This window comes from Dama dama, chromosome 4 (assembly GCF_033118175.1).
Source record: "Dama dama isolate Ldn47 chromosome 4, ASM3311817v1, whole genome shotgun sequence".
Taxonomy (NCBI): domain Eukaryota; kingdom Metazoa; phylum Chordata; class Mammalia; order Artiodactyla; family Cervidae; genus Dama; species Dama dama.
The window spans coordinates 27494740-27509937 of record NC_083684.1 but is presented as its reverse complement, the minus strand read 5'-3'; the positions used below and the strand labels follow the sequence as shown (position 1 = coordinate 27509937).

General features: G+C 34.0%; 1 protein-coding gene across 15 annotated transcripts in view; it reads right to left on the bottom strand.

Annotated features, from left to right (window-relative positions):
- CHD9 (chromodomain helicase DNA binding protein 9) overlaps positions 1 to 15198 on the bottom strand; it is a 217998-nt gene that overhangs the window by 38609 nt on the left and 164191 nt on the right. For all 15 annotated transcript variants that reach the window (XM_061138502.1, XM_061138501.1, XM_061138499.1 and 12 more), the window contains 7 exons: positions 14880 to 15023; positions 14305 to 14560; positions 12984 to 13194; positions 10881 to 11076; positions 9367 to 9534; positions 8482 to 8661; positions 3754 to 3864 (listed from right to left, as the gene is read on the bottom strand). In XM_061138502.1, the coding sequence (XP_060994485.1) occupies positions 3754 to 3864; positions 8482 to 8661; positions 9367 to 9534; positions 10881 to 11076; positions 12984 to 13194; positions 14305 to 14560; positions 14880 to 15023 (1266 nt within the window). The remainder of the gene's footprint in view (positions 1 to 3753; positions 3865 to 8481; positions 8662 to 9366; positions 9535 to 10880; positions 11077 to 12983; positions 13195 to 14304; positions 14561 to 14879; positions 15024 to 15198) is intronic.

Below are 15198 nucleotides of genomic sequence, written 5' to 3'. Positions count from 1 at the left end.
GCAGTGGGCCAGGCAGGCTCTGCTATCCCACAGTGAGTATGCACACAGGGCACTGAATTTAATGGGCTATAGAATGCTAGTATGTCATTACTCATGACACCAACTCTCTATTAAGTTCTTCCACTGCAAACTTACTAGTTTTCCTTTTGTAATTAATAAATATTTCGAAAGATATATATAAGTTTAGCTTCTCTTTATATTTTAACCTAATTTTAGAATTCATCAATAGGGTGGATTAATTGAGATTTTCATTTCTCTTATTCCTTCTACATTTATTAACTGGCATCTTCTACGTAAGAAAAAGCTGACAAGGACCTAGTGTATAACACAGAATTATACTCAATATTTTGTAATAACCTGAAAGGGAAAAGAATCTGAAAAAAAATCTATGTATTTATAATGGAAACACCTTGCTGTGCACACGAAACTGAAACAACACTGTAAATCAACTATAATTCTTAAAAATTAATTAAAAACAAAACAAAGAGTCGTTCCTTTCCCTGGTCACCCTCCCACAGTGAAAAAAAACCTTAGTTTTATTTTCTCAAGTAAATTTTCAAGTATTTTTTTGCCCATAATCTGTAAAGATTTTGATTTATTTCTACCTGTGATCAATTTACATTAGCTTTTTTTTAAACTGCTTTACAATGTTGTGTTAGTATCCGCTGTATAACATGAATCAGCTATAATACATCAACTTTTATATAATAAAAATACTTTCATATATACTTCTGTTACAGTCACCAGTCAGATAGCAACTTTTTCCATTATATAGTTTTTTGTCATATATTTGAATATGCCAATTATTTCCTTTGTGATTTCTAATTCAGAATGTTTTCCCATCAAATATTTGATAAAATAGAAATCAGATTTCCTACTTTTCATGTTTTGTTTCAAAAACACATTTACCACAAATTGGAGTTTACTTGGTATACAGCATATTATTAAAATACTTCCCCAATGCTAACTGAATAGTCTAATCATGATTATTACATAATTCCTTTTCCTCTAATGCTATTTATTTACATCCTATAAATTGATTTTCTCCTGTTCTTATTCTTTGCTCTCTATATACTTCTTTCAATATCTTAGTTCTTTTATTATATGTTAATATACTTTTATATTTTAAACATATATACCCATCTGTCTTCATGATACTTCTTGCTGGAAAATATAAAAAATTTTAAACAATGTATAAATCAGCAAACATAACTGCACAAGTGTTAAATGACTATGTTGTTGTTTAGTCACTAAGTCATGTCCAACTCTTTGCAAGCCCGTGAACTGTAGCCCACCAGACTCCTCAGTCCATGGGGTTTCCCAGGCAAGAATACTGGAGTGGGTTGCCATTTCCTTCTCCAGAGGATCTTTCTGACCCCAACCCTAACCCTTGACCTGTGTCTCCTGCACTGGAGGGCAAGTTCTTTATCATGGAGCCATCTATATGCTTATATAAATTTATTTATAAAATCCTTAACTCCATAAGATTATCTATAAGGTACTGTTGATTTGAGCCGTATCTTTCATCTCTGACCTAAGCTGTCACCACTCTCAACACCTCCCTATGTTCTGACACAAAGCCATTTCTATTTCTGGAACACACTAAACTTGTTTCAACCAATGGCTCACTGCTATTCCCTCTACCTCGCCATTTTATTTCTCATGTCTTTACATTGCTGCCTTGTTCTCATCAGTCAAGTCTCAGGACAGATGTCCCCTCAGAGTCCCCTAATGCTATCTCCACTAATGCTAGTCCCCTAATGCTATCTCCACTCCTTCATGTACTCTCTACCATCTTATGATTTTATTTTCTTTGGTCTCAGAAATTATCTTATATATTTGTTTACATACCCACCAGAACTTATAAGCTCTATTAAAGCAGTGGTTCATCTGTCTCATTCATTTTAGTCATAGCACAAGGATGGTACTTAGCTTATAGTATGCTCTAGCTGGAGCCAGCACAAATATACAAGTGTCTGTGTATCACCATTATATACTTTTGAAAAATCATAAACCAAGATCACACTGTAAGTACTGTTTTCTCTCTCTGACTCTTTAAAGTTAACTATCTTATCTTAGGGGGCCTCCCAGGTGGCTCAGTGGTAAAGAATCCACCTGCAATGCAGGAGACGTGGGCTTGATCCCTGGGTGGGGAAGATGCCATGGAGACTGAAATGCCACCTACTCCAGTATTCTTGCCTGGGAAATCCCACAGACAGAGGGGCCTGGTGGACTATATAGTCCATGGGGTTGCAAAGAGTCGGACATGACTTAGTGACTAAAACATCCTGTTTCAGAGCTCTAAGTGAGTATGTAGGTATTTACATGATGATTTTTACTTACTGCATTAGATAATATAAAAGTACTGATTATATATATCTAATTTTTTTCTAAAATAAACAATGCAAGTGATGTACATCAATGTACCACATTATCATTAAACATGTGTGATTATTACTGAGTCAGATTCCTAAGAGTTGATTTAGTATTCTTGAATATTCATTATTTCAGGGGAATTTTTAGATTTTGTTTGGTTGGATGAATAAATTGTTAACATTTTTGATGGGGTTGCATTTCTACGTTTATAAACTCAAGTTTAAAATGTTTAAAATGTATAGTTTTTCTAATTGACAAATCTTACAATTAAGTTTGGTGATTCACTTTATTAAAATCATACATGATCAGTTGGTATACCCATAAGTGTTCTAAATCTTTTTTCTACTATGAAGTAGATTTCCTCTTCGATAATTTTTCTACTTCTGGTAGTACTGATATTTAAGAAGGCTAAATGTCATATTTATACTCTATTCTGTTAATTCACTAATTCATTAATTTTATAGTGGTTTGCAGATTCCATTACTTTTCAGGCATATAAACATGCCAACATGCAAACAGTAATATTTTAATAAACATCTCTTTTCGAATTTACTTATTTATAATGCTTCACACATAGTTATACATATTTCCAAAACATATTATACAGTAATGATTATTTGGTAGTCGCATTATTCTTCATTGTAAAGTTTTACATTTTAAAAGGCTATCGATTAAAATGGATCCCATGCATCAATGCTTAATATAAATTTCTTTAAACCATTTAGCAGTTATTTTGACAGAAGGTAAGACTTACAAACATTGATTCCTATAAATTATTAGACAGGTGTCTTTCAAAGTGAACAGTTATATTATTATCAGTTCCATGAATTCTGTGTTAGCTTTTTAGCCCTTTCTTAACTCTAAAGGGTTTTAAGTTTAAAAAGCAACTTTCTTTTTTCTTTAAATTTCATAATACTTATTAAGCATAATAGATTCATGTATATAAGTAGAACTGGATTTTAAGTTTTTTCAGTTGTCAGAATTTGAAAATGCCCCTTTTTTGATTGCTTTTTTCTCCTTTTATAGTTGACTAGATCATCATTAATAAGATCTGACACCAAAAAAGCAAAATGAAGGTTAAAGAGTGAAATAAAAGTAATCCATTATTTGAAGACAATTAGAAAACTTAAAAGCACATTATAATTTTAAGACATAAATAACGTCCAAAATTTAACTCTCCCTGTATTACAACCTATCATCAGGTATTTGAAGAATTAAATCGAAGCAGTGCCTGGCTCAATATGTTATCATTTAACTGCCTTGTATCAATTTATTTATGCAGATAAATTTCAGTAAGTACATAGCTGAACACCTTAAAATATTATAATAATAAAATATATCAAAGGTAACTTTTTTTTAAGGGACGGAAATACTTACTCTACCACTGATGGCATCTATATCTATTTCTGCCTTTTTCGCCCATTTTTGCCAGAAGTTGGGATCATCTAATGAAATATCTGTTCGGTTTCCAGATGCCACAAAACTTGCCTGAAATACATAATGGTAATTTTTCAAAATCTTTTGAAGCTTAGAGGAAAAATCTATTAAAGTGTATCTAAAATCTTATCTCCTCATATTTACTGTGGACAGAATTTGAATTCAGCACAGACATAACATGTACACTCAAAGGATGTTCCAAACTGCAATGACGTGAAACACAGACAGCATCTGCTTATGGCAAAAAGCTCAACACCAACAGAGGCTGGGGTTCTAGGAGCAAAGTTAAGAGAGTTATTCAACTTTGGGTAAGCTGGGACCAAATCTTTTTGGTCAAAAAAACCCACATGATACAGAACTAATTTTTAAAAATACTACACGAATATAAAGAAATTAGGTTACAAGAATTTTAAACCTATTTGCCCTATACAGTTCATTTTCTGGTATTCTCCTACTTTATTTCCATCCCATTTTTAAGTAGATATGTCTCCTTAAAAATGCAATACAGAAGATGAGAAATAAAGAAAAATGAGTCACTGCCTATTTTTATTTTAAAAACTCTTTTCCTAACAACAAAAATACTGCATAAGCACTGCAAAAATTAAGAAATTACAGAGGAATAAAAGAAAACAAAAATGACTTATTTTCTTAAATATTATAGAAATTATATAAAATCTTTAAACTAAACCAAACTTTAGACATTATAGTTCAACACTGTGATTCATGAATAACCATTATCTGCAACTTAAGTTCCTAAAAATACAAATGCTGCTTCAAAGAAAAGTCATCACAGTGCTCTTTATAAAAATGAAATATGCAGTAAAGATGTATAATACTTTAAGAAAAGAGCATAAACAGTGGCAGATTTTATTTTCATCCTCCAAAATCACTGTGTAGGATGACTGCGGCCACAAAATTAAAAGAAGGTTGCTCCTTGAAAGAAAAGCTATGACAAACCTAGACAGTGTATTAAGAAGCGGAGACATCACTTTGCCGACAAAGGTTATATAGTCAAAGCTACGGTTTTTCCAGTAGTCAGTCATGTACAGATGTGAGAATAGGATCATAAAGAAGGCTGAATGCCAAAGAATTGATGCTTTTGACCTGTGGTGTTGGAGAAGATTTTTGAGAATCCCTTGGAAAGCAGTGAGAGCAAACCAGTTAATCTTAAAAGAAATCAACCCTGAATATTCAATTGGAAGGACTGAGGGTGAAGATGAAGCTCCAATACTTTGGCCACCTGAAGCGAAGAGCTGACTCACTGGAAAAGACCGTGATACTGGGAAAGATTGAGGGCAGGAGGAGAAGGGGACGACAGAGAATGAGATGCCTGGATGGCATCACCAAATCAACGCACTTGAGTTTGAGCAAACTTTGGGAGATAATAAAGGACAGGAAGGCCTGGCAGGCTGCAGTCCATGGGGTTGCAAAGAATTGGACACAACTTAGCAACTGAACAACAAAACCTCTATGAAAATAAATGGAAGAATATAGTCACATAAAATGATTTTCAAAGGAGAACATAATTAGTGAATGCCTGCAGGATAATGGCAAATTATCTGAGGTATAATCAAATGATAAAAATCTTCATTTGCATCTCAGTGGAACTTTAAAATGTAGAAAATTACACATAGGTAATAAAACTACTACAAGTAAACAAGCCATTTATGAAATTCAAGATAACTGAAAGTTTTAACACTGAAAAACTGATGGATGGTATTAAGGAATTAGTGTTGGAAATTCCCAGGCAGCCCTGTGGTTAGGACATTGCACTTTTATTGCTGAAGAAGTGGGTTCAATCTCTGGTTGAAGAACTAAGATCCCAGCCCCCCACACCCCCCAAAAGTGTTTACTATATTTAACTAAGTCTAGTTAGCCTTATTATGCACGCTGCTCCATATATGCAGTGAAGAAAGTGAAAGTGTCAGTCGCTCAGTTGTGTCCGACTCTTTGCGACACCATGGACTGTGGCCCACCAGGCTCCTCTGTTCATGGGATTCTCCAGGCAAGAATACTACAGTGGGTAGCCATTCCCTTCTCCAGGGGATCTTCCCAAACCAGGGATCGAACCCAAGCCTCCTGCATTGCAGGCAGATTCTTTAGCGTCTGAGCCATCAGGGAAACCTGCTCCACATATGGAACTTCTTATCAAAAACTCTTTGGTAATGCAAAGAAACACATATTGTAATTACAGTTACATAAAACCACTGAAAACAACTGAGCAACTGAAGTTCTGGAAATTCCAGGGAAAAGCCAAAAAGAGTACCAACTTAATTCCTTTGGTGCCACTACATAGAGTAGTGCCATATTCTACTATGCCAAATGCCCATCATACAGTGGCATTTCCACACAATTATGGAAATGAAAAAATTGTAAGTACAGGCTTATGAGGTACCTCTTCAGCTACTGTAGTGTTACCTCTTCAGTAGGCTCTTTTTTTCACACGCAACAATTACTATCTGGTCTGAAGGTTTAAAATAGATACTTAAGTGCTTAAGTATTTCACATTCTTAGAGTACAGCTGGTTATGATTAGATACCTGAGGAAAATAAAACTCACAGAGCACTTTATAGTAAAGAAGGAAAAGGTTGAGCATGATGATTATGTTCTCCTCTTTCAGGACAAGAAAAACTCATCAATGTTAACTGTCCAGGGTCACTAAGCTTATGAGCCAGAATTCAAGTCTTGCTGTTCTGACTTTCCATGATTATTATAATTAACACTGTAAATGAAGATATGCCTTCACTAATTAAAAAATAATTAAGGAGAATATCCCTATGCTTAGTTTAACCAACAAAGGTGATTTCTATGACTAATACATTTTGGTTAAATTAACTAAATTTCAGATAATTTCAGGCAAGAGGGGGAAAATATCTGTACATAGTGTGTTGACAACTTGAGTAAGGAACCCAAAGGAAACAAGATTTCCCAGGAAAGAAGCTAGACCCAGGGTATATCTAACTAATCATGACTAGTTTTAGTTCTTAACCTTATACTTCTACAGTATTTCTTGTTTCCACAATACTACTTTCTTCTGCTTTTTTCTCTGACTCCCAAATCGGTATCTGTAACCTAGGCAACTCTCCTGGATATCTCCACTTGGATGCCCTATAAATGTCACAAATATAGCAGCTCCAATATTTTATTTTCTCCATATGAACTTCCTTCTTCTGCATTCTCTGTTTTACTTAATGATACCAGAAATTGGGCTAGAAATTTACATTATAGTTATCTTTGACACCTCCTTCCACAAATTTCTAACTGCGTATCAATTCTTGTTGATTCAGATGGGTCCCCACTGTTCTGGTTAGCCCATCGACACAGCTTACAGAACTCTCTTATCTGGCCTCTACACTTTCAGTCTTTCACATTTCAATCTCATTCTCTACACTGCTGCTAGAGTTAAATTTCTAAATCAGACAGTATTATGTCCATTTTCTGCTTGAAGAGATTTAAAAACTTTTCAGCTGCCTCACAATCAAGTTCAAATTCCTCAAAATGGAATTTTTTTGAGCTTTTCACAGTTTAGGTCCAGTCTCCCTAATCTTAATTTGATCTCCATTTTGATTTACTCTGCATACCCATACACACCTGCACCATAATTCTTGAAATCTTCCTTGTAGTTTAGCAACATGTAGTTCATTTATGTGGCTTTCTCTTTCTGTAACAAAACTAAATTCAAACTTCCTTCCAGAGTCAGCTTAAACGTATTTCCTCTGCAAAGACTTTCTTGATTTGCTGTTCTCCCAAATACTTTCTCTTTTACTCTTTTTCAGTGACTAGAATCCTTTAATCTCAGTATTCCCACCACTTAGTAAAGCACCTGACATGATTACATTAGTATGCTTACTGAATGCAAGAGGAACATTTTCACATGAAGACTGATATCATTACTTGTGGTGTAGCACCTAGACTACTTGCCATACTACATTGCTCTCCATAAAGATGTACAAAGACTTCTGGGCTGGAAGTGGAGAGGGGACAAAGGAAGAAAATGCAGAAGGGAAATAAAGTGTGAAGGAGAAATCTGTACGAATCACTACAGGTGGGACAGAATACTGCAATAAAAAACTCTTTAGATGAACACAAGATATACGTTTACAAGCAGGGAGGTGGGGGAGGGAAGAAGGGAAGAGGGTCGGCATGAAGGCAGCTATATTTTTAAAATCTTTTCCCCAAATAGCAATGTTAAAATAATTAATATTTCTTTTCAATACACAAACTTCATCCTACTCTCCCTAAACTTGATTTAAACACTTAAAATGAAATTAGAAATCCTTTCTCTCCTTTAAGTACTCTAAATTATTACAAGTTAATGTAAAATGATTTAACCTCCTACGCTATGTTACTTATATTTTGCTCTTTCACATGTGTGTTCTTTCATTTCTTAATTTAACTTCAAGTGTTCTACTCTGATTAATACTTAGAACCATTTCTAGTTATTAACCCTACTCCATCCATTTCACTAGCATAACAGTACATGTGAAATTTGATATGAAACAGCAGATAAAAATGAAGGAAAATAATATATTACCTACTTCTTTTGAGTAATTCTGTTTATTTAGACATTAAGTAGGTGCTCCTCAAATAATAGTAGAGTAAGAGACAGTTAAATTTTTTTAGGAGAGACTACTACAGGTATATTTATAAAATACCACTCACTGTTACCTTGGCAAATGTTGACCCACGTCCTTCTGACTCAATTGTAATGGTTTTTGTACGACGTAGTAAAATCTGATCAATATCTTCTTCACAGAATTTAGAGCCTTCATCTTCTTCTTCCATAATGGCACCATAAGCACCTCTTCGAAGCAGATCTTCTATTTCCTTTTTGGAAAGCTGTTGAATCTAAAGAGAAAAAATTTTGGTGATAATTCTGTAAAGTTCATTAAATGAGAAAGTATACATAAAGAACATTAAAAATCACAGAAGTCATGTTTAAATTGCATTTTGGGCTCGGGGAGTACCGAGAGAATTCTCTGAAGAACATATTGAAGTTGTTGCCTCTTTACTATCTTTAAACTAAGATATGCCATTTGCCCATGATAACTTCAGTTAAAACAAAGCCTCTGGGGCAGGTAATCTCTCAAGGTTCTTTTTAGTACTAGGATTCAAATAGTTGTTATAATCACAAGGTATAAAAAAGATTTTGAGGGGAAAAATGCCAAAAACATCATTTATAACAAGACAAAGCCAACGGTAGTAGTTTAGCCCTAAAAAAACCAATTTGAAAACTTTTTTATAGAAAAAATTTGGGAAAACAAGAAATTCTATTTTGCTGTGTCATAATACAAACATCTTGAAAAAGAAAGAATTTCTACTTTTGAGTAGTGAATCCTACTCTTAGGATTCACAAGTACTGGAGCTATATAGACAGAACAGATTCCAAAACTGTTAACTAATAAATACAGTTCTATTCTGAAATTCCTCCTTACATAAAAATATCTACTTAGTGTTCAATATGGATCAAAATTAAATAATATGCTATCTGGGGTTTAAATTAAATGTAAACAAAAACAGGAAAACTCCAAGTAAAGAAGAAAATATACATACACCACCAACATTACTTTCTCTTCCACTCATGCTCTGTAACACAGCCTTATCTAGACCCAGTTTCAGACTGGCTCGGTCAAACATTTCTCTTTCATATGAGTTACGAGTCACTAGTCGGTAGACTTTAACTGCTTTATTCTGACCAATTCTGTGACAACGAGCTTGGGCCTGTAAAAAATGAAATGTTACAGATTCAATTTATTTTATAAAATAGCATAAAAGGCATTACACATTAAGCAATCTTGATGGGATATAAAAATATGTGTAAGAATATTTTAGACACTCCTGCTACTGAATTGCATATAATCTTTCTCTGGAAGTGAAGGCAGAGCTTACTAAAATGAGAAATGATTCCAAAATCAGCAATAAAATAAAATTTAAATGTATAGGTTCAAAGAATATGAATCCATGAAGAAATATCACAATCAGCAATGAGTTAAAATTTAAACTTACTATGTTGAGAACATAAATCCATGAAGTAATACTATTTCTTAAAGAGAGTGTCATCAATACAATTCTAGACAGGAACATAAATTCTATGAACAAATTTTTTTAGCTGCTGGCTTTAAACTTAAACTTTAACCCTAAATTTCTAGTTTTTTTCTCTCTGCTACATTATCAACAATCCTTTCAATATATTTTAGTTAAGCTGGGTAATTCTGAGAAGGCTAAAAACTTAAGGTGAATAACTCTGGAGGCTCAAATTTTACTTACACATGCAAAGAACAAATTATCTAATATGTAGACATTTTGAACGTAAAGACAGCAGAGATTACATAAGAGCTTCATATATTATCTCAAATTCCTATTGAACTTAAACTCCGATAAATTTTGAACTAGATTATACAAATGAAAGGTTAAACACTGTTTATTAACTCAGGTACATTCTCAAGAATAATATCAATACAGTAATACTGAGACTACTATGAACAATAAAAGAAGAATTTCTCTAATACTTTGATCTCGTCTAGTATCCTTCCTAGAAACACATTTTCTGTAAACTCTGACTCATTATAACCACTAATTAATATTCCCATGCTTTTAGGAAGTTCAAGTAGTCTTAATTTAAATGCATACATTAATTTTCTCTAGCATTTCACAAAAAGCAAATTCAATTATGTCTCAATTCTATGCATACTACATTATGTGATGACTAAAAAGATGAAATCAGAATAAGTAACCACTTATTTTTAAAGAAGTAAAATAAATTATTCTTAAACTTATTCTAAGCATTTCACAAATATATATGATATAATTTAAACAATTAAATATTACACTCAAGGAGGTAGAAGATATATAATGTAATAAGTATAAATAAGTATAATAAATAAGTATATTTTATTATATTTTACTGTCATTAAATTAAAATAAAATAATTTAATCTATTTTATTTGGCACTGATATTTCTTAGGGAAACATACATGTTAATTGTCCAAATAAAAATAAAACAGGTGGATTATCAAAGATAGCCATGGAAATTTTTAAAAATTCTCTTAGCCAGGGAATTTGTTTACCTGAAGGTCATTTTGAGGATTCCAATCAGAATCAAAAATTATACATGTATCAGCTGCAGTTAAGTTGATGCCCAACCCACCAGCTCGGGTACACAGAAGAAAGACAAATCGATCTGAATCAGGTTTACTAAATCGATCTATAGCAGCTTGTCGAAGATTCCCTCTGACTCTTCCATCAATTCGCTCATATAAATATCTATCAAGTGTAATGCAATAAATTTAGACAGATGAATATAATGAAAATAAAGGCATTCTATCAAGTTGACAGACATATAGCTATCAATTTTGCTGCAACATTAATGTTTACTACCAAATTAAGAAGTGATATTACCCCAACTAGTTTCTATGCTTTTATAATTCTCGGTGTTTGTGCTAAACAGGAAACACAAAATGATATAAAGTTAACAAAATCTCTGCATTACTGGATGTATAGGTAAAAAGCTTTACAATTAATATACTTTACTGATCTCACTGGGCTTCCCAGGTGTTGCTGGAGGTAAAGAAGCTGCTTGCCAATGCAGGAGATGTTAAGAGACATGGATCTGATCCCTGGGTCAGAAAGATCCCCTGGAGAAGGGCATGGCAACCCACTTCAGTATTTTTGCCTGGAGGATCCCATGGACAGAGGACCCTTGTGAGCTACAGTCCATAGGGTCACAGAGTTGGCAGGACTGAAGTAACTCAGCATGCATGCACCAATGTCACTGTAACAAGTGATTTTTTTCTTTTTTTTGGTGGGGGGCAAGAAGCAAAGGTTTAAATAAAACTTGATACGAGAAGCTTAAACATTTCTCGCTACCTCATTCATGTTACTCCCTCAATTGATATACTTGCCTATAAACTATAATTTCTTAAAAGTAAACTATAATGCTAATTCTTCACAGTCATCACTGACAAATAATTACATTTTAACTTCTTTTATCCTTCCTCATTTAACATAAAACTCAGAAATTGCTAGACATCAATAAATAAAGACTTAGGAACTAGAAGAGGAATACACATGACTCTTGCCACACCTCTGGTTTAAGACACTTCTTTCCACCTATAATTAAGTCTTATCAGCAGTTGCACTGTTATCTCTGGGGCCTGTGAAACGGGGAGTGTGACTCCTAATAGTGTTACTTTTGAATGAAAGAAATCTGAGGTTTTCCATGAAATTCATCATAAGTCAAATTTATCTTTATCTTATAAAGTTCTTTGTGTAAAGACATCAAGAAAATGCAAGAATGTCTATTTTAAGAATATTGCAATTTAATCCTCCCTCTACTTGGTATAAAACGGGCAATACAAATTTTGGAATCAGACTAAAGGAGAGAACACTGACACTAAAAGTGGAACTGAAAACAAAATGAAAAATAAAAATGTACTATAAAATATCTGAAAATATAAACTAACATAGACTGATTTTTATTTATTAATAAGGGTCAAAATATCATAAACTAAAATTACAGCTGAATCTTCAGATTCTCCTTTATATTAATGTGTTGATTTCTAGTTGGTCCACAAATACTCTGATAAATATCCTATGATAAATATCTTATTTATCTAAATAATGATTAGATATTATTGCAGAGATTATCTTACTACCACACACCAAAAAACCAAACCAAAACAAAAAACCCACATTAAACACATGAGAAAGGATGAAAACAAGAGCAATTATACAGTGTACAATAAGTCAAAGTCCAGCAAGTTCAGGTTCTAATTTTCACACTGAAAAAGATCTGAAAAAGAATCTTGAATCATTTTCTTTAATTTTGAAGACGGTTATTAAATCCATTTAAAATGTCACTACTACAAGGTTAACAAACACATCAAATAAAATGTAACCTAATACACCCATCAATAGGTCAGCAAATATCTGTCAATGTGCAAAATTTTCTTAGTCTCATTAGCCCTGTCTACTATTGCAAAATATGTAGGTTAGGAAAACCTGATACATAATCTTAAACAATCTTTATGTAGAGATTTAAATGGATTCTTATCTACGTAAAAAAGAAGAGTCGAGTAAAGTTGGGTTACAGTAAACCGTTCTGCAGAAACCTTAATACCATATACTTAGCATACTTTATAGTATAAATCACGGTGAACTACATGCCTTACCTTTTATGTATAAGATAGTCCTCCAGGATATCTAGGCAGCGTACCATCTGAGAGAAGATGAGCACTTTATGACCTCCTGCTTTCATTTTGGGAAGCAATTTATCAATAAGGACCAATTTACCAGCAGACTGGATCATTGCTTGAAGATGAAAGTCAGAAGCAGCTGGATTATATGTATCTCTAAATTCTCCAAGTATTTTTTCCTCAGCACCTGTCAAAGAAATATAAGAAGACAGCATCAACACACAAATGCAGATACTCTCAACTACTTTCTTTTTAAATTAGTTATCTTCTGTGCTTCTTTAACACATCGAAATTTTCTAATGTGGTACACTGCTTTTGTTAGAATTATTTATCTTTGTGGGTAAATCCCCACCAACACCAGCCTATAATTCCACTGAGGATAAAGACAGTGTCTTAAGCATTTTTTTAATCTCCCAAGAAAACTGGCATAATGTCTTAAAAATTTATGTTTGCTAAATGTTGAATGGATGTTCTTAGGCTAAGAATTAGTGAAAATGCAGTTGCATCCTAAGTGAGTAAACACATACTTTTAAATAAGTTTCTAGTATTTAAAAACCAATACAACAGTGGTCACCACTGCAAGGTGATCATAATCTAGATGTGTCTACAGGCATCCTGCTTGCCATCAAAACAAGCAAACAGGAAAAATTAAAAGGGAAGTCAAGTTATAGTTCTTTGACCACACTTCTCCTAGAGTCTAGATTAGCATTAAGGGTGCTCTCCTTTCCTCCAGCCTGTCTAGCCCTAAGAGTACCAGAATTGCAAGCGAGTTAAGTTACTGGTCTAAGAAATGGCTTGTCTTGCATAAAGAGTATATTCCCAGGAATAAGTAAAAATACTCAAATGTACAGACAGATCACTAATAGAGAAGCTGACAAGACCTTAAAAAGTAATGTTATCAGAGCACACAAATTTAGAGCCAATAACTAGAGTATTCAGACTGAAAAGAAACCAGGAAGAAAAATGTAAATTCGGAGATTCAAACATGGTAAAGCCCATGTCTTTGTCCATAAGGAGGATTAAGCTGGTGGAGGACCCGCACTCCACGTCAGACTGAACACGTCTCCTGCTTTTGTAGTCTTGTGATGCTAACATGGGACACTGTTACGAAGCAGCTCACACTGCCCCCGACTCTGGAACAACTGTAATCCCACAAAACACCAGGGTGGAGAGTTACAGGGTCAGTGCCTTTCCTTGTAGCAGCTACTACATCTGTGTTAGTTTTATTGAGCATCTGTTATTTTTTCATCAGTATTTGTTGAAAGCAAAGGATTTCTCTGCAATCCTTTTTGACTACCTTTGATAAGATACGGGTGATTACAGCACTTCCTGAGCTCCATCATGGTATTGACCAAGTTGGGTACATTAGTCTGCCCTGCTCCTTTGGATAAAAATGAAAAGTTCTTCTCCAGAATAGCCCTGTAGTATTTCTTCTGAATGTTAGTAAGTTCTACTTCAATGATGGTTTCTTCCTTAGGTGCCAACTTCTTTTCCACATCTTCTTTCAATCGTCTCAACATCATTGGTTTCAAGATAGCCTGAAGTTTCTGCACCTGCATAAAAAATGATGAAACTACAGGTAGCATAGTGAAGAAAGAGAAGTCGCTCAGTCGTGTCCGACTCTTTGCGACCCCATGGACTATAGCCTACCAGACTCCTCCATCCATGGGATTTTCCAGGCAGGATACTGGAGTGGGTTGCCATTTCCTTCTCCAGGAGGTCTTCCCAACCCAGGGGTTGAACCTGGGTCTCCCGCATTGTAGGCAGACACTTTGCCGTCTGAGCCACCAGGAAGTCCATAGGTAGCATCCATATGCATAGTTACAATGAGAAGAGATTTGATGTACCTATTTACAAAGACTAATAGGATACCTGTTCCTCTGTTTTTAGATCCCCAAATTCTTGCATAAACGTTGATTCAGAAGGAAACCTTAGGGGTTCCAGAAAGTGAAGAAGACTGAATAGTTCTTCAACTGTATTTTGGAGAGGTGTGCCAGTCAAAAGCACCTTGTGTTCCTAAAGAAAGAAAGAATAACATGACAATAAATGTATCATGTTTATGCCAATATCCTGTCAATGTCCATGTCCATGTCAAATACCATTGTGCTAAGATGATATGAAAGTTGACATAGATTATCAAATGTTTCCATGTTTTTGAAACGCAAACATTTTTATGACCCTAATTTTCAAG